The 21,078-nt window shown below is 48.8% G+C and overlaps 1 protein-coding gene across 7 annotated transcripts in view; it reads right to left on the bottom strand.

The window, feature by feature from the left end:
* UNC13A (unc-13 homolog A) overlaps positions 1-21,078 on the bottom strand; it is a 541,202-nt gene that overhangs the window by 282,064 nt on the left and 238,060 nt on the right. For 6 of the 7 annotated variants that reach the window (XM_069649468.1, XM_069649472.1, XM_069649467.1 and 3 more), the window contains exons 5-7: positions 20,277-20,400; positions 13,413-13,486; positions 2,084-2,138 (exon numbers count right to left, since the gene is read on the bottom strand). In XM_069649468.1, coding sequence (XP_069505569.1) covers positions 2,084-2,138; positions 13,413-13,486; positions 20,277-20,400 — 253 coding nt within the window. Of the gene's footprint in view, positions 1-2,083; positions 2,139-13,412; positions 13,487-20,112; positions 20,131-20,276; positions 20,401-21,078 lie in introns of those variants that run through there. The other variant, XM_069649471.1, reaches the window with a different exon arrangement.

Raw genomic sequence — 21,078 nt, 5'->3', positions numbered from 1 at the left:
TTCCTAACATCTTTGAGCCATTATCGCTTGTTGAATTACACTGCTTTGCTGAATCCCATCGAATTAGCTTGAATGACTTAACCCTGACTCGACTCAATGGGCAGCAGCCTCAAGCCCGGCACAATACTGCCAAGATCCTGAAATAAGTCATTAGGTAATCTAATGCTGGCCTTATTCTATGGTCCCTGGTGACATTTGAGACCCCGACTTTTACCCCAAAAGACAAATTCTTGAACTTGTTTGGCTTTTCTGAAAGACTGTCACATGCAGATCCTTGTTATTTAATACCCAGAGTGCCTCATTCACTCTAAGTCTGCATTCACAGTGTATTCCCTTTCAGGGCAGGGTTGAAGTAGTTTTCAATAGTTTGTCCTTGTAGTTTATTTCAAGTCTTATTTTTATGGGACCTGAAGGGCCTTCCATGCTAGCCTGCCCGGGGATCATGCTACCTTAAAGAAGCTAAGGAGGTATAGCATTCATGACGATCCCTCTATATCCCGCAATGGTCATTTCAGTCTCTCTCCGGCTCCACCCATATCCACTATCTCCCATCCCTCTGTGTCACTGTGTCACCTGATTCATGTCTCTCCTGGCCTTTAATCATCTGCTTCACTCACTCATCACTTTTGCTCAGTCCGTATATCTCACTCATTCAGCCTGCCCATCTTTCTCTGAAAATATGATGAGTGGGTCCTGCGTGGGTTTGAAAGTGAGCAGCGAAAATGCGGTGTGGCCTAATGAAGGAGTCCCCTATGGAAGGCTTTGTGGATTTTTGCCAATCTCTTGCTCCATTTCAACTATTTCCTCGTCACTCACATTGTCAACATAATTTTCTGTCTTCATCAATATACCTACTTTCACCAGCTCTTTGCCCATCTCCCTAGAACTCTCTGCCAGGTCTCTACCCGCTGATCTCAGTGTCTTTCCACCCAATCCTTTTTCCCTTTTTCTTTCTTTGTTCATTCATTTCACGTAGCTCTGCCATACACTTTGCACTTGACTCCTGAAGTCTGCACTTACCCTTGCACTTGCCACCAGCTGCCACACTTTTATTTATTGTCTTTATTTATTTATTTTTACTGTTATCCTATGCACTGCAGTGTCCCCTCCCCTTACCCATCGCACTTTTCCCTCCTCCCCTCCCCTGTACTTGCGCGATCTCAATGTCATCTGGCCTAGTAGGATCATTCTCTCTGTCTTCCCTCCCTTGCCTCGTCGCACCTTGAAACACTTGTGTATAGGCGCGTTATAAATGCCATATCATATCATATCATAGCATACCAGTCTATACCCAAACACATCCCTGGGTGTATCTATATTTGCATCCCTCACTTTTTCCAATTTCAGCATCTCATAAAACCTGCCATAATCTTGAAATAGAATATGCCGCAATGATTACACTGTGGGCGGAGGCAAAGATCCAGCCCACATATGAGGCGCATGGGCCCCACCACAACACCGGATTGTGGGAGAAGACAGATACCCAAGGAACAGACAGACGTGGATACATGGGGAGTATGATGCAAGACCTTTGGGCAACAGGGTGGTGAGCAGGAGACGCTGAAACATCAGGAAAGCAAACACTTATCTCAGGACGCAAACCTTGGGGGGCAGAGAGATGTGGGTTTGCAAAGGGTAGAGTGGTGAACATGAAGATACCCTGTGGGAAGCGATGACCACTGGGTAAATGGGAGCTTCAAGTGAAATGGGGGCGTATGCTTGACATGGGGAGACTGAGATGGGGGGAGGATTGAACGGAAATAACAGGATCGGGAAGGGAGGGCTGTGTCTGGGACCCACGTTTTCTGAGAAGGGAGAGCAACATGGTCAGCCCACTCCCCCAAAATGATGCACCAGTTCCCCTGAGAGGACACCTGATATGAAGGACGGCATTAACTAGAAATGGTCCTACACATATCTACTTGGTCTAGAACTCTCCAGTTCCTCATCGTGAGACATATAACGACGTCGAAGAGCGCTGGGCTGTGGGGAAGCTTTGAATCCCTCTGTACAGAAGCACCTCAGGTCATGTGAAGGAGAGGCCCTGAGACTGTATGGGAAGGTTATCAGGTGCAGTACTTACAACACTGAGAGCCGGGCACATTTAAGGGTTTATCCTCTTCTTCCTGGTACGAAAACTGTCGAGAAAGAGCAAAGACAGCCGATGAGGCCATTGTTAGAAAGAGATCATTTCCAAGAGTCTTCATGCAGATTTGCCAAATCTCATATCTTCCCTTGGAAATATTCCCAAATTAAGGAATCTGCCACATCTGTTGCAGAAGATCAAGTTATTTACCTGTAACGTTAGTTCTCCATCTCTTGGTATTTTTCATATCCTTGCGTGCTTGCGTTAGCTCTCAGGATCCCGGTACGGACCTCTATGTTGGAGCGTGTTCACAGCATATCAATCTAGGAAATATCCAATGTTTGAGAAGAATATGATACTTACCTCCTGCCTTATTTCATTAATAGGGTTACACGCTTTACGTATCCTCAAACATTATGCCTCGGCATCTGGAATTTCTGAAAAATCCAATATTCGGTAGGACAAGCTCCCCAATATTGATAAAGTTCATGGATTCATACACAATGAATATCCCTCAAGGGGAAGCCAAAGACCCCTTTTCTTTTACTGAGTTCTTTTCATCACTTCAGGAAACATCGAAGCATGTTTATCTAAAACTAAAGCACCTGCTACCTACCTGCCCGTCATTTGGCTGGTCGCATGGGGCGGCAAAGATGGGCTTTCATTATTATGGCATTTAGTGTTCACCCGTGCCACCCTGAGAAATGTGTCTGATCCTGACCTGACATCTCACGTCTACTCACAAATCGGTCTACATGCCAACTGCTGAGGGGTGGAGAGGAGTAGGAGGAGAGACATGAGCCTTCAGGAATCCTGCCTCTCCCCATTCCTCATAGCGGTATAGAAAAAGCCCAAGCTTTTGTGGCAGAATATAAACCTAGTAAAGAGGTCAATGATATAGGCTCACATGTCTGCAATACTATTAACACAGCTTGACAGAAACTTCTTTTATGTTTACATTGGGTGGTACTTTGACACAGTGGGTGGCCGATACAGTTTTCGGCTGCTTCTTGAAGGCCATGAGGTTGGGTGACTCTTTTAGTCAAAGTGTCAAGGATGATCAAGACATGTGGGACTTGCACCCGTCTTGATTGGCCGGAATCCAGACAGGTACAGTGATCTGGAATAGGAATGCTCTATGTTGGCTAGCGATGGGGCACAAGGTTCCTGAGACACTAGGTCCTGTTCCTGATAAGGTTTGACCATATAATAAAAATCCTTGGGCTAGCTACTCTTTTCCTCTGGGACCCAATGGAAGACTTGCGATGCTGGGAGCTGTTCTCAGATTTCCATCAGTATTTTAGGCAGTTAATGGCTGCTTGGTTCTGAATCCTCTGGATGTTCTGCACATTCTTTTAAAGGGCAGCAACAGGAAATGTTTTTGCAGTAATCCAGCTGGGATTGGACCAAGACTCTGAGTTTAGCCCCAGGGCTGGACCGGATAAGTGGAAATGACCTTCTCCGGCGGCATGAGATGGCAGGCAGGGGCCTCCTTGCTTGCAGAATAGAGCAGAATGTCTAGGAGGGGTTCGAATCGTGGACCAGTCTCTAATGATAGGGACTGCGCTTTAATTATTTATTTTACTATGATGAATTTCAGGAGGGGTGGTGCCTATCTTGAAGAGTGATGAGGGGTGCACTGCGTTTCCTGTTGGATGCCACCTTCACCCTTCACCACAAAGATGACAGTGACTTAAGTGAAGATCTAGGGCACAGCAGGACTCAGAGTCAAAGCACCTTTCTTGGCATCGGAATTCATACATGTTCCAGGCAGACTGAATATTTCATATTAAAGAGCTCATAAAGTCCAATCCTCGTTGCATATTTGACACCCAGCTGCATTTGAAATATCAAGGCGCTCATGATCCCCATGAGGCAGAACCTCTTGTTTAGATTCAGAGAACTTCTTAGAAGTTAACGGCACCGAACAGATCGACCCTCCCACGTCCAACTTGGGTCCTTCCTTTCATCTATCTTCCTCTCTACCTATGGTGTTCCCCAGCGGTCTAACCTCTCGCCCTGGCTTTTCAACCAATAACTGGCAACTCTCGCCCACTGCATTGCCATTTTCTGCTCAAATTTCCAGTGCTACGCTGACGACACTCAACTCATTTTCCGGCTGCCCTCTGCCACCTCCTCTCCCTCTCTCATCTCTGATTGCCTAACTGCCATTCAAGATTGGTGTGCCGCCAATGATCTTTGTCTGAATGCCAGCAAGACGGAGATCCTCCTTATCGGCACACCTTCACCATCCTTTCCCCTCACTCTCTGGCCGGCCTCCCTTGGCCCTCCTCCTACTCCCACCTGCAAGGCTAAGAACCTCGGGGTCATCTTTGACTCCACCCTTTCCTTCTCCGCGGTCTCTAAAAAGTCAAATTTCCGACTGCACCTCCTCAGAGGTACTCTGCCTTTCCTCTCCTTCCCCCAGAAGCTCATGGTATCTCAAGCTCTGGTTCTCTCTAGCTTGGACTATTGTAACAGCCTCTTTCTAAATCTACCTTCCTCTACTCTCTGCCCTCTGCAACTAATCCAGAACAGGACTGCGAGACTTGTCCTTGGCCTCAAGCCCTGGGATCGTATCTCTCCAGCTCTGAAATCTCTTCACTGGCTCCCAGTGGATGCAAGGATTAAATTCAAAACCCTCTGCATTGTCCACAAGGCTTTCTGGGGCCTGGGTCCAAAATACCTTCAGCTATCCCCCCGCAAATACCTCCCCTCTCGAGCTCTTCGCTCCTCTACCTCCAACTCACTCAGGGTCAGTCGTTTTTTTTTCTAAGAAACAAGCTGGGGGTAGATCTCTGTCTTCGGCTGGGGCCTCCCTCTGGAACAGCCTCCCTGCCACTCTAAAACGTGAGGAGAACCATCTCCGGTTCCGGAAGCACCTCAATACCTTCCTCTTTTCTTCTGCCTTTGCTCCCCCTCTCCCCTGCTGATCTGTTCTCTCTTGGCACTGTGCACCTGGCCGACCTCTGTCTTTGGGGCCGAGGTACCTGCTCATCCTGTCACCCTCCCGCACTGCCTCCGGGCTGCCCCTTGCACTGGGGTCTGTATCAGTACCCATACAGCCCCCCCTTTTTCTTCCTGCACTTATCAGACCTACCCTGTCTGCTGCCTTAAACCTAGCACTTGCAAATTGCTGGCTGCATTACCACTGTTTGTTGCCTTTATTATTTATTAATTGGTATTTATCTGTTTCTCCTCTGCTTCGCACTTTTCCCCTCCCCCTCTCCCATGCACTTGCGCGTTCTCAATGTCACTGGGCCTAGTAAGATCGCTGTTTTGTTCTCCCCTGTTCCCCTCCCTTGCCTTGTCGCGCTCTGAAATACTTGTGTACGAGCGCGATAGAAATAAAATATCAATCAATCAATCATTGGAGGTAAAGCAGGGGCGACAATGTTAAGCCTGAGGCAACACGTGAACCTCATTAATATGAAGTCTTTCTTCATTTTTTTTATTTGCATAATTTTTCAAATTTGCATTGTCAGGATTGTGAAATTCTGTGCATGTTTATATGAGCTCTGTCACTGCCCAATCAGGGGAAGTGGGTTTATTGTGATAATTTCGAAAAAAAAGTTTCGAAAAACAAAGGTTTCGAAAACAAAGTTTTGAGAAAAAAAAGCTCTGACAAGCTATATTTAACATGCAAAGTGCATTTCTTTCGAAACCAATCCATCGACAATAGTCATGGACTGGTTTCAATTGAAATGCACTTTTACATGTTTTGTTTTGTAACTTTGAAACGTTAGATGGAGCTGTCCAGTGCTGTAATTTCAGCACTGTACAGCTCCATGTAACGTTTCAAAGTTTTTGTGTATATTGGCATTTCAATGGTTTTTTTTGTAACTTTGAAACGTTACATGGAGCTGTCCAGTACTGTAATTTCAGCACTGGACAGCTCCATGTAACGTTTCAAGTTTTTAGTGTATATTGAGGGGGGTTCCCCCGTTTCAAGGTTTTAGTGTATTTGGGGGGGTTCTCCCATCCCCCCCAACTCCCACACCACCCTCCCACCTCCCAACCCTAACCAAAGCCCCAACCCTAACCCTAACCCATGTCGACGGCACTTTCAAATTTGTTTCAAAGACATTGGCCCTCATTACGACCCTGGCGGAAAGCGACTGACCGGAGCGCCACAGCGTAAATAGCGTTTCCGCCATTGTACAAAGGAGCAAAGTGCGGCCCATTCCGACCCATCGGGCACGAGCACCACGCCACGGCGGAAGTGCAAAGTCCGCGATGGCGGAAATGACCCCAAAACGGCCCACACCGCCGCCGTACGGCGCCCTAGGTGCAATACCGCCACCCCTCTTAGCGGTCACCGCAGTGTGCGCCTACCGGAAAGTACGGTGACCGGAAATATACGGAAACGGAAGTTAAAACATGGGCCCGGAACGGGAAACATCCCGGCGTACACCTATAAAAACACCAAAACCACACAACCACTAAAATCACTACCCTGAAACACACCCCAACCCGTCAACCACCCTAGCGAAACCAAGAAAAATGGGAAAAGTAGCGAAGAAAGCGTGCGACCGCAAGCGGCAGGTCCACTTCTCCCGTGAGGAACTCACCGTGCTAACAGAGACCCTCCAGGAGAATGCTGCCGTCGTCTTCTCCACGCAAATGACCAGGACGGCACTTGCAAACAAGAAGGCCATATGGGCTCTGGTGGCACAGCGGGTAAGTGCGGTGGGGACCGCACCCCGCACCCCACAGCAATGCTGCAAGCGATGGGACGACCTGCGGATACGCGTCCGCAGCATACTCTCTGCCAACCGCAACATTGCCACAGCCACCGGGGGAGGTCCTGAATCACCCATCAAGTTGACCCCCTGGGAAGAAATCTGTGCCTCCACCATCGGAATGGAGAGCATAGAGGGAGTCGGAGGGATGGAGAAAGGAGTGCAGACATCCGAAGATTCAGGTAGGTGGGCCAAATAAAACAATGCCAAATCCACAATGTCCAATCATGTGAAGTACCATGTGTCCACATAGTGCAACAGAAACACATGTCCAGGAGAACGTCCACACACACCGGCCTGATAGCGCACTTTAAAACTCACAATAAATACATAAATAATTAAAAACCCCTAATACACGCACTACACGTGCAGCAGGCACACCCCAACTGCAGGCTGCCAAACAACTGCACCCTCACTCCACACACAAATCAAAGCACCTCCAAGACCCCGACCCAAATCACCCTCAGGTACCACCCCAATGCATGTGATACAATGCCATTCCAATTCCCACTGACCCATCAATAACCCTCGCCCTCCTTTACTCCACCACAGGGTCCGATCCAAACGACGAGCTACAGGACACCCCTACCAGCACACCTGCAAAGAGGGCCAAGACCAACGGCCAGAGACCCTCCACCTCAGCTGCACGCATCAAGACACGGCAGCAGCACAAATCAGGTCCCCCCAATGGATGCCACAGAAGGCACTGCCTCTGGTGGCAGCAGCACCATAGGTGACACCCCATTGATGGCAGCATGCTCGGACACAGAAGACGGGGATGTCGAGGTCAGATCCATCCATGACCTGTCCCAGTCCCCCTGTCTGTCCCGTCCCGTACAACATGAGGATACCACGCAGGTGCAGCCACAAGACGACGACTGGCCATCCCCCACAAGCCCTGTGGCAAGGCAACATGAGGACAACAGCCCCTCTGTGACACCACCGCAAATGGCCATGGCCCAGCAGAGGCAACAGTCCCTCGACAAGTTAATCGTCCAACAGCAGCAAATGGCCACACTCCTCAAGGGCCATGCCGATGAATGTGGGGGCACCAAGGCAGACATAGAAACATCAACAGAGACACTTAGGGCAGAAATGGAGAGAGGTACAGAGACGCTAAGGGCACAAATTGAGAGTAGCACCGAGAGCCTGAGGGGGGAACTGCATGCGACGTCCAAAGACGTATGTGCCGAACTTGCCGCAGTGCGCCGTGTGCTCACTGAGCTCTCGCAAACCCTTAGGGACATGCATGGACGTGAGCAGGCAGACACATCATCCGTTGCAAGTTCCGTCCAGGGCAGCCCCCAACGTAGATCTGGAAGGAACCTGCGCTCCACAGGCAGGGGTGCCCCTGATACCCGCAGAGGGGGCATGCAATAGCGACAGCCCACTGACAATGAGCATCTTTGGACACTGGTGTTCGGGGGGGAGGTAGGAGGGTGGAGGGGGTGTGTTGGGCTCACTTGGGTGGCGGGTCGATAGGGTGTTCAACATGATATCACATATGCCATAAAAAGTGCACGATCAACCAATGAGAAGTGTGGACATTGATCTTTGTGTACTAGGCCATCATAGGCGTACAGTCCATATTGTGCATGTCCCAGACACACGCAGTGCCACGAGTCCCGTGTCCATGTATCAGCCACCAGGCGTGAGTGCTAGAAGCACACATCAATGAGATGCTGACGAATGTCACGGCCCTCCGGTGCCTCGCAGACTCCATGAGGTGCTGCCACATCCCCACCCTCATCATGACCATCATCAGGTGCTTGCAGTTCTGCGTCAGGGGGCATGGGCACATTTCTACGTACGCACATGTTGTGGAGCATGACACATGCCATGACCATCTTTGCAACCTTCTCATGGCGGTACAGGAGTGCCCCGCCAGACCTGCTGAGGCAGCGGAAACGGGTCTTCAGTAGGCCGAATGCCTGTTCAATGACTACACGGGTACGTGAGTGGGCATGGTTGTAGTCCTCCTCATGCTGGTCCCGTGGGTTCCGGACTGGTGTGAGGAGCCATCTCTTCAGTGGATATCCAGCATCACCTGTATGTGGACGAGAAACGTATGATGTGGAATGCCATTGATACGTACGCACACCCCCCCCCCTTCCTGGCAGGTCATTGACAATTCACATACCCCACATCATCATGCATGTAATGAGACTCACCGAGTAGCCAGGATCTGTTCCCTGCGTGTCGCTCCATGTAGCGTGGTATTGTAGAGTTCCTCAAGACCATAGAATCATGGGTTGATCCAGGGAATCGGGCACAACAATGTGTAATGATCCTGTTGGAGTCACACACCATCTGTACATTCAGGGAATGAAATTGTTTTCGGTTGCGGTACTGGGCCTCCATGGCATGTGGGACGACCAATTCAACATGGGTGCAGTCGATGGCACCAATGCAACCCGGTATGCCGCCAAGTGCATGGAATCCCACTTTTGTGTTGGTTATTTCCTGCTCCGAGCGTGGTAGAGAGATGTAGTCGTCTGCGTGCTTCAGGAGGGCATCGAGCACTTGCAATAGTGTCCGTGAGAACAGTGGCTGGGAAATGCCATGCAACTGTCCGACTGTGTGCTGGTAGGTGCCTGTGGCCAGGAAGTGGAGTACAGACACCACCTTCAGTAGGGGTGGGATGGCGGTTGGGCTATCTATCATGCTGACAAGGTCAGCCTGTGTCATGTCCACAATGGCGGCTATGGTGTCCCGGTCCAGACGGTAGAGGGTGTGGATCTGCTCATCAGTGAGGTTGAACGGATGTGCTCGGAGGCGTTGAATTGCGGGCTGCCTGCGTGGTGGTAGTGGCTGTGCTGGTGGGCCTTGATGGCCCTGCCTTGGCCTCCTCCTCCTCCTGCGTCTCCTCCGTGCGGCTGGTTGTAGTTGGTGTTCGTCTACTTCTTGGAGTCGGAGCACTTGCAGTGCTATCAGGTCCCCCAGGGCCAACATCGCGAGTCCTGCCGGTAGCATTTCGGTGTGGTTGTGGGAGGAGACTGGCTGTGCAATTTATGTGTTTTCAGGCTGTATGGCCTCCACCTGTGGTGATTGATTCCACCTGTGCAAACTGCTCTCCCCTTTGGCCGAGCACGTCCCGCGCACAACGCTGCAATTCGGGGAATTGTATCTTGCTATTGCAATCATGTATTTGTACCCGATGGCCGTGTGAGATTGGTTGATATGTTCATTCTGCTGTGGTCCCATTGTTTCACATACTATCTGTGCAGTCGCGAACAGACTTGTGAGGGGTCAGTGGGACGTAGTACTCGAGTAACGGTGGGCCCTCATGCATCACTGTACCGAGTTGCAACGACGGGCGGGGCGTCCCATTCGTGGGTGAAGGCAGTTGCCATTTTCACACACAGCCGCACTCGATGGAATAATTAGTGATTTCAAACGGCCACAGATGCCTTTTCGACGTGATGTTGCAAATGAGGAATTCGAAGGGCGGCGCTTTCGGGTTCCAGCTAGCGGCGAGGAGATGCCCACAGGTCTGGCTGCAAATGTAACGTTCTATTGTTCTATGTCCTTGAGACAGGGACCATGGCGAGGGAGCAATGATTGATATGAATAGTTTGGGATGCGCAATAGCTACGTGGGCGATGAGGCCGTCCGTTCCCAAATACATGTTACTTCACAACACTGGAATTACGGGCTGGGGCACTGTGGATTTAGCAGGCTGCATAACGCACAGACTCAATGGATGTTTCTAATGTTATGTGAGTAATTATTCAGGCATTTTGATCCCGGGATGAGGGAATGATGGATGGATGCATGGCCAGGTGATTTGTAACAGAGTTTGCCATGTACAGGGCTTCTTGGGATCTATCCGCCTCCCCTACGCTATGTGATGCAGGGCTGCCATAGTGGGACCATCGTCCATCTGGCCTTGTTGAGCCCTCCCTGTCTCGAGGCGCCCTCAGACACTCGTTTGTGATGGTGTTTGCACCTCGATATAGATGGTTATGAGTCGCAAGTGGTTTTGGGGTGGTGATGTTCCTTTGGAGTGGGCTAGCATGCATATGGCTGTGGATTTCGTGTGATCATTGAAGTGAGTTGTTGGTATGTAGTTCTGATGGCCATTCTGTTCTTTTTCTTTTCTTTTGGTTGACAGGTATCTCCTCCCCTTTTGCCACTGCCATCTGTATGCCACTCCTGCAGATGGATTTTACTCCCGACACCTGCTGCTTCGTGTTAATCAGTGGAGCAGCATTACGATCTTATGGGACGATCGCCAATGGGCCACATGCCCTTACGCAGTACTGGTGGCTCGGAGCAACATTTCGGCCTTTCAGCTGGACTAGTGCCTCCCCATTGGGACGGCCCTGCGGTTCTGTGCACTTCCATGTTGCCTTTTCGTACGTGAATGTGGCTCTGTGTACCATGGGGGAACAGGGCGACACACAGGTAGTGGCTGGTCATTTCTTGCGGAAGCAGCCCACAATGGTGATTCGTGTTTTGGAGTTCATGGCCTGATGGCTGTATGTGCTTGGTGATTTTGATGTGCATTAAATTTCTATTCTGATTTGGCCCGTGTAGCGTTTTTCTTTGCAAGTGATGTGGCATATGCCTATTTGGGGGGCGATGTATTGTGAGGAGATCTGCATTGGGTTCCAGCTTCGGGGTTTAGTTGCGTGGTACTGTGCTGTGCGCGTTTGCCTACGAAGCCCAGTGAGGTCAGGGATGGGGGCTGCCAATATGCCAGTTTGAATGTTGTCATGCTCAGGGGCGGGGGATTGGGTTTTGTGTAACAGATGCCGGTCAGCCAGGTGGACTGGTTGAATGATGTGGTTTTCGGAATATTGCTGGTCACAGGTGCCTGTGTTTGCGTGCGTTTCTTGGTGGGGGACTGTGGTCATGTCCATTGGGATGGCTTCTGTATTCGTGCCATCTGTGCCCTGCAGCTCCCATTGGCCCCTCTTGTGTTTCTTTTGTTCGTTGGCATGCATGGGTGACTTGTACATTTCAATGGTTGCATTGTGGCTTCATTGCACCTACGGGGAGTTGTACTTTGTGGGCAGGGAGCGGTGTACAGGCACTCAGTGGGGCCGTTTACGGTTGATTCGCGATGCCGTACTTCTCGCCATGGCGGAATGGTACATTCCGCCATGCCTGATGGCGTTAGGTACATGTCCGCTAGGGTCGGAATTGGCGTACCGTTGCACCATGGTGGTGTTTGCGGTTTGGCATGGCGCGCGCGCGCGTGCTTGGTGCAGTTAGCGTTGGCGTTCACTACGGTGTCGCTAATGGCTTCGTACTTTGCGGTGACGGGTCATAGTCGCACCGAGCGCTATTCGATGGCGGTATTGCATTTCCGCCATCGTTTTTCGATTTCCGCCAGGGTCGTAATGAGGGCCATTGTCATTCGAAAGATTGGCATTTCGACAAAAAATATTCGAAAGTTTGCCATTCGAAAACTTTTACGTTCATTAAAATGACAGGATACCCGGGAAGTGACTGCTTCAGCTTCTCTGTCTTCTCCTCGTCCATGAGGACCAGGGTGTCCAGGCACCGGCTGCACTGCATCTTGAACTTTACATTGCCCATCAAAGCATCTAATGTTCCGATTTTAAGGCCTGATAATTTGGCAATAAGGATCAAAGGTTATAGCCCAGATAAATATCTACCCTTACAATATTTATATAGCTCGCTGCGCTGTGGCCTGTAATCCTGATAACCCATGAGACATAAAAGGGGCATTAGCATAATTGTTCATTTTTAATTGGTCGAATGGTACATTTGACCGAATTTGACCTGTACCATTCGACTGAATAAAAACGAACAGTTGGGCTAATGCATACTGAACATGTGGAGCAGGGTTTGCGGGGGTGTCCCTCGCTCCGTATGATCGGTATGTATTAGCCTTGGGGTGATACAGGGGTGTCCCCCGCTTCCTCAACATGGGAGGCGGGGCGGGGGACCGGGAAAAAAAGAAAAAAAAGTGCCCCTGCAGCATCGGATCAGACGCAGGGGTGAAGGGGACCAGGCGGCATGCAAACAGGTAAGTGGGTTTGGGTTGGTGTGTGTGCATTTGGTTAGCGCTTTCATCCACTGACAATTGATCACACGTGGGCAGTTTTTTTTCGGTCTGTTTGCCGCGATCAATTGTCAGACGATCAAACACCACCAAACCATACAAGGCGTTGCTTTTAGCCAACCGTGGACCTGCCTCCAGGCAGCCAAGGCTCAGTGTGGTGAAAACCACTGCTTTGGGTACAAAGTGCAGGCAGATTGTTCAAGGTCCTGCAACTTTGCACTCCGGAAAGAAGCAGCAGGCTGATAGCTCTAAAACGGGGTCTTCAGAATCCTCGTCATGATCTGCAAGTAGGATAGTCCCACCGGTGTCCGCATGCACTACTATTTGGAAATTAGGAGCAATGAGCTTGAACATCTCAGATAAATGAAATCATTTGACATTGCTTGTCTGGCGGTATGGAACTGATTCCTCGCCCCAAAAATAAGAAAACAAATATTGGTTGATTACATCTAAACATACAATTCTGCCTTGTATACGCTTCAGGCAGCCTCCTGATGCTACCAGCTGTACACGCGAAAGCAGTTGCTCTGATCGCGCAGGTACTTACGTCATCCTGATCTCGCATAGCATTGAGCTGCTCCAGTTTCTTGGCCCAGTACCGCGCTTCTTCCTCAGGGATATCTGAAGAAAAAAGTGCTCATCACTTATGGTTCCTCTTACAGAAACACCTTCTTCAAAGTACTCAACAGCAATCATATTTGCGGATGCCAAATTACTTACATCTCTTGGACTCATGTAGAAAGAGTTTTAAACCCCCTGATAGCTGTATTCTGAAATATGCTCCCTGTGGACACCCCTTATATGGCCCTGGCCCATTGTTAGGCACGACGTGATGTAGTAACCCTGTGAGAGACTACACAACCTTGTCCTCTTCGTATTAGGCAATCCACCTGTTGGTATAGGTCTGTTCTCCACAAGCAGATAGTGTGACTGAGCAGCCAGACTTATCTGAAGAGGGGTAAATGTGAGCTGTAGAGCTGTAGCAATGACATCCACAAATACAAGTATCCAAGTAACATACTCAAGGTCTTTAGTTAAAATAATTATTTATTTATTTAATGGTCGTTTTCAATATATGCAGCAATCAAATACACTTTAAAATACTTGTTCAGATCAATACAAAATTAGCAGACACTCTTTAGCTGTGCTTCTTACGCACTTTGTACACCCTGAGGTGACTTCACTAACTAGGACAGTAATTGCATTTATCTATCACTAGTACGTCTTGTGAATTCTGAATTTGCAGAAAGGAAAGGTTAAAGAAAGGAAAAAGGTTAAACAGGTGCTCAGAGCATGTGAGCACTTTAAATGTTCCAATGAAGTCTAAATAAAAATCTTTCCCAGCAAATATTAGTTAAAAACCAATGTATCACCTAGGAGGGACAGTAAGAATCAAAGACAAATGGAATAGAAGAGCCTGCAGGGAGCCAGGACAGCCAAAGTCAATTGGAGCAAAGTCTATGGAGCTGAGGCACTTCTTAGATAGTTAACGTCTTCGTTTTTGTTGAAGAAAAATCACTGTAGGGTCACAAGCTGTTATGCTTGTGAAAGTTAGAGCTGAGATCAACTCTAGAAATGGAGCTACTGCAAGTCTCAACTGAGAAGAGCAAGCTACAGACAACGAGGTAAGTACCCCAAGTCAGAACAGAACCTTTGGTTAGAAGAAGGGAATCCAGCTGGCTTCTGTCTGGTTGCAGCGATGAGATCCTGTGTTCCTGGGCCTCAGCCGTGGGGAGGATGTCTGGGCACTCCTGTGGCAGCAATTCGAAGGTCGTGGCAGCTGTGGGCTCTTTTTGGATCAGCAGCACTTCGCGGTTTTAGCGCTCAGTAAAGAGCACCACTACGGATCGTGGATACCGGTTGGGCTTCCTTCACTCCTTGAGTCCTGCATTCTGGTGAGGGGACTCAAGCTCTGGTCGTCCAGCTTCTGGAGACTCCTGGAGCTTTTTGGCCAGCTTACAGACATTGCACTCGACTACGGATTTCTCGACCCCTGCCACTCGGCAGCTGCAGCAGCAAAGAAGTACAGCCAGTTGGGGAAGGTGTACCAGTGGAGTTCGTCTCAGGGTTAGTTGGTCCCACTAACCCAAGGGAAGAAGTCATCCTTTCCGGAGCTTCTCTTGTCGATCAGAAAAAGAAGTTTCAGCACAGCAGCAGGGCTTCACCGGGCAGTTCAACGGTCCAGGAGGATGCATCAAGCTTTGTTCACAGTTTCTTCGTCGGGTAGTTCTTCACAGTTGTCCACTGTCTTCAGTCCCAAAACCCTCACCAGCCAGCCAGCCAATCAGGACTGGGTGCATTCAGGCATTCCTAAAGACAAAGGACAGGGGAGTTTCGAGAACCTCCCTCACGTCCTGCCCTTCCAGACATGCTGGAGCCAGAGGCAGATTCCAGTACTGAAGCCCTCCAAAGGCAAAGCAAACAAAGGGCTTAAATCTGATTTTGCGTACAGAATAAAACCCAAGAAAGACCTCACAAACAGAAAATGGCGAAAAAAGAAGAACGGGGCCATTTTGACAAAATGGTCCCCCATGGGTGCTATACTACAGCTGAGGATTCAGCCTGCGGTAGAAAAGCACAATGGTAGGAATATTAAACCACTACCACCAGCCATTTAAAGTAGTGAGGGTAACCTAAAATTTCTACATGAGAATGTAGGATAAGGGGCTAGTATGTAACCCTCCCAGCACACCACATATGATGGGGTATGCTGGACCTACAAATAGAAAAAGTAAAGTAAAGTCAATTTCACTTTACTATTCTTGGGAACAGTAGTTCACCCAAGAAAAGGTAGTTAAACCTTAAGAGAAATCTTAACGATTTCTCTGTGACACTGAACTGAAGGTGCTGTTTGTCACCCACCATACATAAAGTAGATGCCTATGGAGTTTATCAGACTCCAAAAACAAAGGAAACATATAATCCAAATCAGATTAAAACCCATGGGAGAGTGGGAAAAGGGGCTCACTCACTCCAGGGTTAAAATTAAAAATTCCTAAAATCCAGCAAAAGAGCTTGGGGTCTCTGAGGTTAAAGGGAATTAGCACATAAATGAGAATTCTCCCTAACACCCAGAAACTTCCCGGACTTCTACAGCTCTTAGATGGTCCCTTAGCTTTCTATAGCTCATATATGGCTATGTGCCTCGAGACTCATAGAGGTTGTAATGCTCTTAAATGGCATTGCCCCCTAAACTGCCAGAGAATGTACAGCTTTTACAGGGCCACTGTCCTCTAGATTCTCAGATGTTCAAAACCTCTTAAATTAACACTTTCCCCTAGACCCTTTCCCCGTGGTTCTACAGCTCATCTATGGCCACTGGTCCCTAAACTCCCAGGGATGCTAACGTTCTTATATGGCCGCTAAGTCCTAGGGGTTCTATCACTATTTAATGGCCGTTAGACTCCCAGAGGTTCAACAGCTCTTATATGGCCACTGGTCCTTGCCCCCAGAGATTCTACAGCTATTATATGGCAACTGGCCCCACACTCCCACGCGCTCTACAGGTCTACAGGTGACCACTCTCCCCTAGACTCACAGCGATTCAATAGTTCTTGTATGGCCATTGCCCTCTAGATTCCCAAAGCTTACACAGCTCTTTTATGCTCACTGGCACCTAGACTCCCAAGGGTTCCACTGCTCTTATATGACCACTGTCCACGAGATCCGAGTTGTTCTATCGCTTTTAAATGGCTGCTGTCACTTGACTATATCAGGATTGATTTCTGGAGCTCTTTTGCGGAACGTGGCCACTTGACTCCCACGGCCTCTCCAGCCCACCTATGGTGGCTGACACACACACTGTTAAAGTCGTGGAAAGGGTCACTTTCCAGAGATTGTTGAAGCAGTGTTGCACCCCACCATATGAGGCAAGGAAAGGCTGACAAAGGATTACTTCTTTAACCCTCCAACCACAAAACAGCAGATATGGGAAGTCACATTTCCACCCCCACTGCATCCTTAGGTACATGCACGGACAGGAAGTACCACAGAATGATGGACGTGAAACGCAACTATCCTCTTTGAAGATTCCTAAATCCATGCATCCTTTACACTCAGCTTATAAACCATCCCTAAAGATCTTCGGATATCCGTGCATAGGACACAGCCATCTCCCCCACCCCCTTGATCCTGCAATCGACATCATCTCCCCATACCCAGTTTCACTGAGCTAGGCACTGTTATAAAGCAACATAAAACGTGCATGGGCAGATCAGTGGCAACCATGACCAAGGCTGCAGCGGCATGCTTTCCAGGCAGGCACGTGCCACTGATAGGTAGTGCCAGTGTCGCCTCATGTCAGATGCATTGCTCACGTGCATGACACTGTTCCACTGGCACTTCAGAGGCAGTGGTTTTGTGGAAATCTCTTTAGGGGGTCATGCCATATCTGTCCACAATGGTGTCTGTCCACAGGGGTTCCCGCCCTATATCCTAGTAATCAGCCTCTTGCAGCAACATGTGAATGCAAGTACCCCAGCATTCGATCACTGGCACCCACTCCCAAAAGCGAATGCGTCTATACTTTGGGAATTCGCAAAGGTTGGGAGCGAGTCTTCCTTGCCTTGCTCCATCCCCTCTGTGGCACGCTGCACTCCCTATCCTTGAGACGAGCCAGTGGCAATGGATCAGGACCACTGGCATGGTGTGTGACAGGAGCGGCATTTGGAAGCTGTGGGATGGATATGGGGGATGAGGAGACAGCCTGGGGAGAAGGAAGGTCCGCGTACACTGAAAGCCACACGCTTTCATTTCCAGTGACTGGCAGCGACAAGCAAAGTAATGAATCGTTCAGCCACTGTGGTAGCGCAATTTCATTAATTATTGCCATTAATTAGACAACCGAACAGAATGAAGGCTCATTAGGGAGAGAAGATGAAATGCGAGGCGGCTGTCAAGTGTCCTGATCAGAGAAGAGACACTGTACTGACAGCTGCCAGAATAGAGCCAGGTCCAGGGCCTGTCCAGCTGCAGTGCAAGCCACAGCGGAGGAGGGTGGGAAATTGGGTGGCAAGTACGAAGTGGACGATTGCGAAGACCGAGAACATAAGAATGTCAGAGAGAGGTGACAACGAAGACACAGCCTTCTGAAGGCAGGGAATTAATTGGATTTCTGTAGGCGATGGAGGAGATGGCTGGAAATCATTGATTTTTGGATTGGAGGTTGAGGGGGGTTTTTGATAGGTTGGACGATGGAGGAGGTGAGGGGTTAGAGCTTATTCTTGGACTGGAGGTTGCGTTAGGTTTGTGGTAGGGTAGATGATGGAGGCGGTGGATGCAAAGAACTGATTGTTGGATTGGAGGTGGAGGTAGGTTTTTGGTAGGGTGGACGATGGAAGAGGCAGGTGGAAAGAGGCGATTCTTGGATTGGAGGTTGGTTGGGTAGATGATGGAAGAGGCAGGTGGAAAGAGGCGATACTTAGATTGGAAGTTGCAGTAGGTATTTGGTTGGGTAAATGAAAAGATAGAGAAGATGTGAAGAGAGCTGAATTTGGATGTGGCTTCCTGGAGGAGGGTTTGGGGTTGTTATTTTGTAAGGAAGTAACAGGCTGGTAAGGACCAGCCAGAGCAAGTTAAGTGCACAAATGCATTGAGGACACTTAGTGAGGGGAGAGGGGTGCTATTACTGACTGACATGGCTTGCCCTGCTGGATGCTATCACAAATAAATGTAAGTAGCGAGTAAATCCAGAACTTAAATCTATTTGCATTAATCATTTATTTCATTGTCATGCTTGTGCTTTTTGATGTGATTGATATCAAACATTAGTACATGGTAAGGGACAATGAGATTGTTACAAGCAAGCTCATTGGTCCTTGCTGGGTCATTACCAGCCCAACAATGCCTTTGCCGGGCCGGTCGCAGCTGCTTTGCTCAGTCCTGCAATTATGGGCCCCGGGGTATTACCTAAAATGGTAATGACCCCCCCCCCAGCTCAGGGCTTATTGCTTAAATATATTTATTTTTGATGATAGAAAATGTAATTTTTATATCTTTTGCAACCAATGCCTAGCCTTGCGTGCTGCATTGCATGCAGATATAAGCCTTGGATTTACTTGCTGTTCAAATGTGTTTATAGTGCTGGGTCATTACCAGCCCAACAATGCCATTGCCGGGCCGGTCGCAGCTGCTTTGCTCAGTCCTGCAATTATGGGGCCCGGGGTATTACCTAAAATGGAAATGACCCCCCCCCCCAGCTCAGGGCTTATTGCTTAAATATATTTATTTTTGATGATAGAAAATGTAATTTTTATAACTTGTGCAACCAATGCCTAGCCTTGCGTGCTGCATTGCATGCAGATATAAGCCTTGGATTTACTTGCTGTTCAAATGTGTTTATAGTGATACTATTATGAATTTTGTTTCATTGCTAAAGGTACTATGTTTCTGGTTGTTTCCATTTTCTCACCTTCGCCTTTCAAGTTATGAGGATCCTCTTTTTTACTACTGGGTATTATCTCCACCAGCACCCCCATGATCCTACGGGTGAATTGGCGGCTTCTAATGCATGACAACAAAGAAATAAAAGAAATAGAAAACGCCCCCTTGGGTATGTTTTCAACCTTTGACTCACCTGGGCCGTCCCAGTCCCTTTATTGTCTTCCTTACATAACCACGATGAAGCCAGAAAGAGACTAGCGGAGCTTAACTTGTCTTTTCTTTCTTAAAATGGAGAGTTGGTGTTGCGGCAGGGAGCCAGCAAATGTGGCAATGAGCCAGATTGGCACACAGGCTTCTACTGGCGAATTCAGACTTAGTTCCAGCCTCTCTGGTTGGCTGGCTCCCATGCCATAGGTGATAATGGTTGAAAAGGTGAAGGGAATCTGGATGAAGGGGTGCAAAAGAACGGGCTGGTATGAAGAGAAGACATTTGCCATGATGCCAGTGCCTATGAAAGGTGGCAGACTTGGAACATATTTGGTCATACAGATCGCGAAAATGGCAGCAGGGTGGGGTATAAATCCCAGGAGTATGACATATTTTGCACTTAGTCTGGGACGTGACTCTCTTCCCGTATTAGACCAGCCTGCTTCTAGGTAAACTTCTCCATCTCATGACCGACCAGCCCCCTTCTGCAGAGGGCTGGGATCCTGATGCCGTGGCCGGTGGCGAGGGACGAGCGGAGCTAGGAGGCCCCCACTGCAGAGGGCATCAGATTGCTGACATGAGGAGCCAAGTGAAGAAGTGGAAGGGATTGAGAACTTGAGCTTGTGAGGGGGATGACTGAGGTGAAGAGAGTCACTTACCCAATGGGAGTTCGAATCGGGTATTTAATAGAGTCACTTACCCAATGGGAGTTCAAATCGGGTATGTAAAAGAGTCACTTACCCAAGGGGAGTTCGAATTGGGTATTTTACAGAGACACTTACCCAATGGGAGTTCGAATCGATTATTTAATAGAGTCACTTACCCAATGGGAGTTCGAATCGGGTATCTAGCAGGATCCGGTGGAAGGTGGGTTCCTTGGTCCCACAGATTTCGTTGTCTGTCATTATGACCTGGGAGTCCAGCGTTAGCCATTCCCCTGGTCCCTCCTGAGTGGGTCCAGGGCATAGAACAAGATGAAAAATTCAGGGCAAGAGAGGAAAGAAAAAAGGGAAAGTTAACATGGCATTCACGACAACAAGAAGTGTAGAGAGACAGGTGGATGGTAACAGAGGCAGTCATGCTGTAAAAATCAGAAGCATTGGGGTGGGTGGAGAGAAGATGATGGGCAAAGCCAAGGGAACACTACATAATAACACTAGGGAGAGACACAGAGACAGAGAGAGATAGAGAGAGAGAGAGAGAGGAGAGAAAGAGAGAGGGAGAGAGAGATAGAGAGGGAGAGAGGGAGAGAGAGAGAGAAAGGGAGAGAGAGAGAGAAAGAGTTAGAGAGGGAGAGAGAGAGGGAGGGAGAGAGGGAGAGAGAAACAGAGAAAGAGAGAGGGAGAGAGAGAGAGAGGGATGGAGAGAGAGAGAGAGAGAAAGGGAGAGAGAGACAGAGAGAGTTAGAGTTAGAGAGGGAGAGAGAGAGAGATAGAGAGGGAGAGAGAGAGACAGAGAGAGAGAGACAAAGAGAGAGATAGAGAGAGAGAGAGAGAGAGAATGACTGAAAAGAGCAGCAAAAGGGAATGGGAAAGAGGAATAGCCAACAGACCCTAAAGAAGACCACAGTAGACAGATAAAGGTGCAGAGTGAGGAGCAAAGGGGATTGGGGGAAGACAGGGGTT

This window comes from Ambystoma mexicanum, chromosome 1p (assembly GCF_040938575.1).
Source record: "Ambystoma mexicanum isolate Mex_15411 chromosome 1p, UKY_AmexF1_1, whole genome shotgun sequence".
Lineage (NCBI taxonomy): Eukaryota > Metazoa > Chordata > Amphibia > Caudata > Ambystomatidae > Ambystoma > Ambystoma mexicanum.
This window is presented reverse-complemented; position numbering and strand designations above follow the sequence as displayed.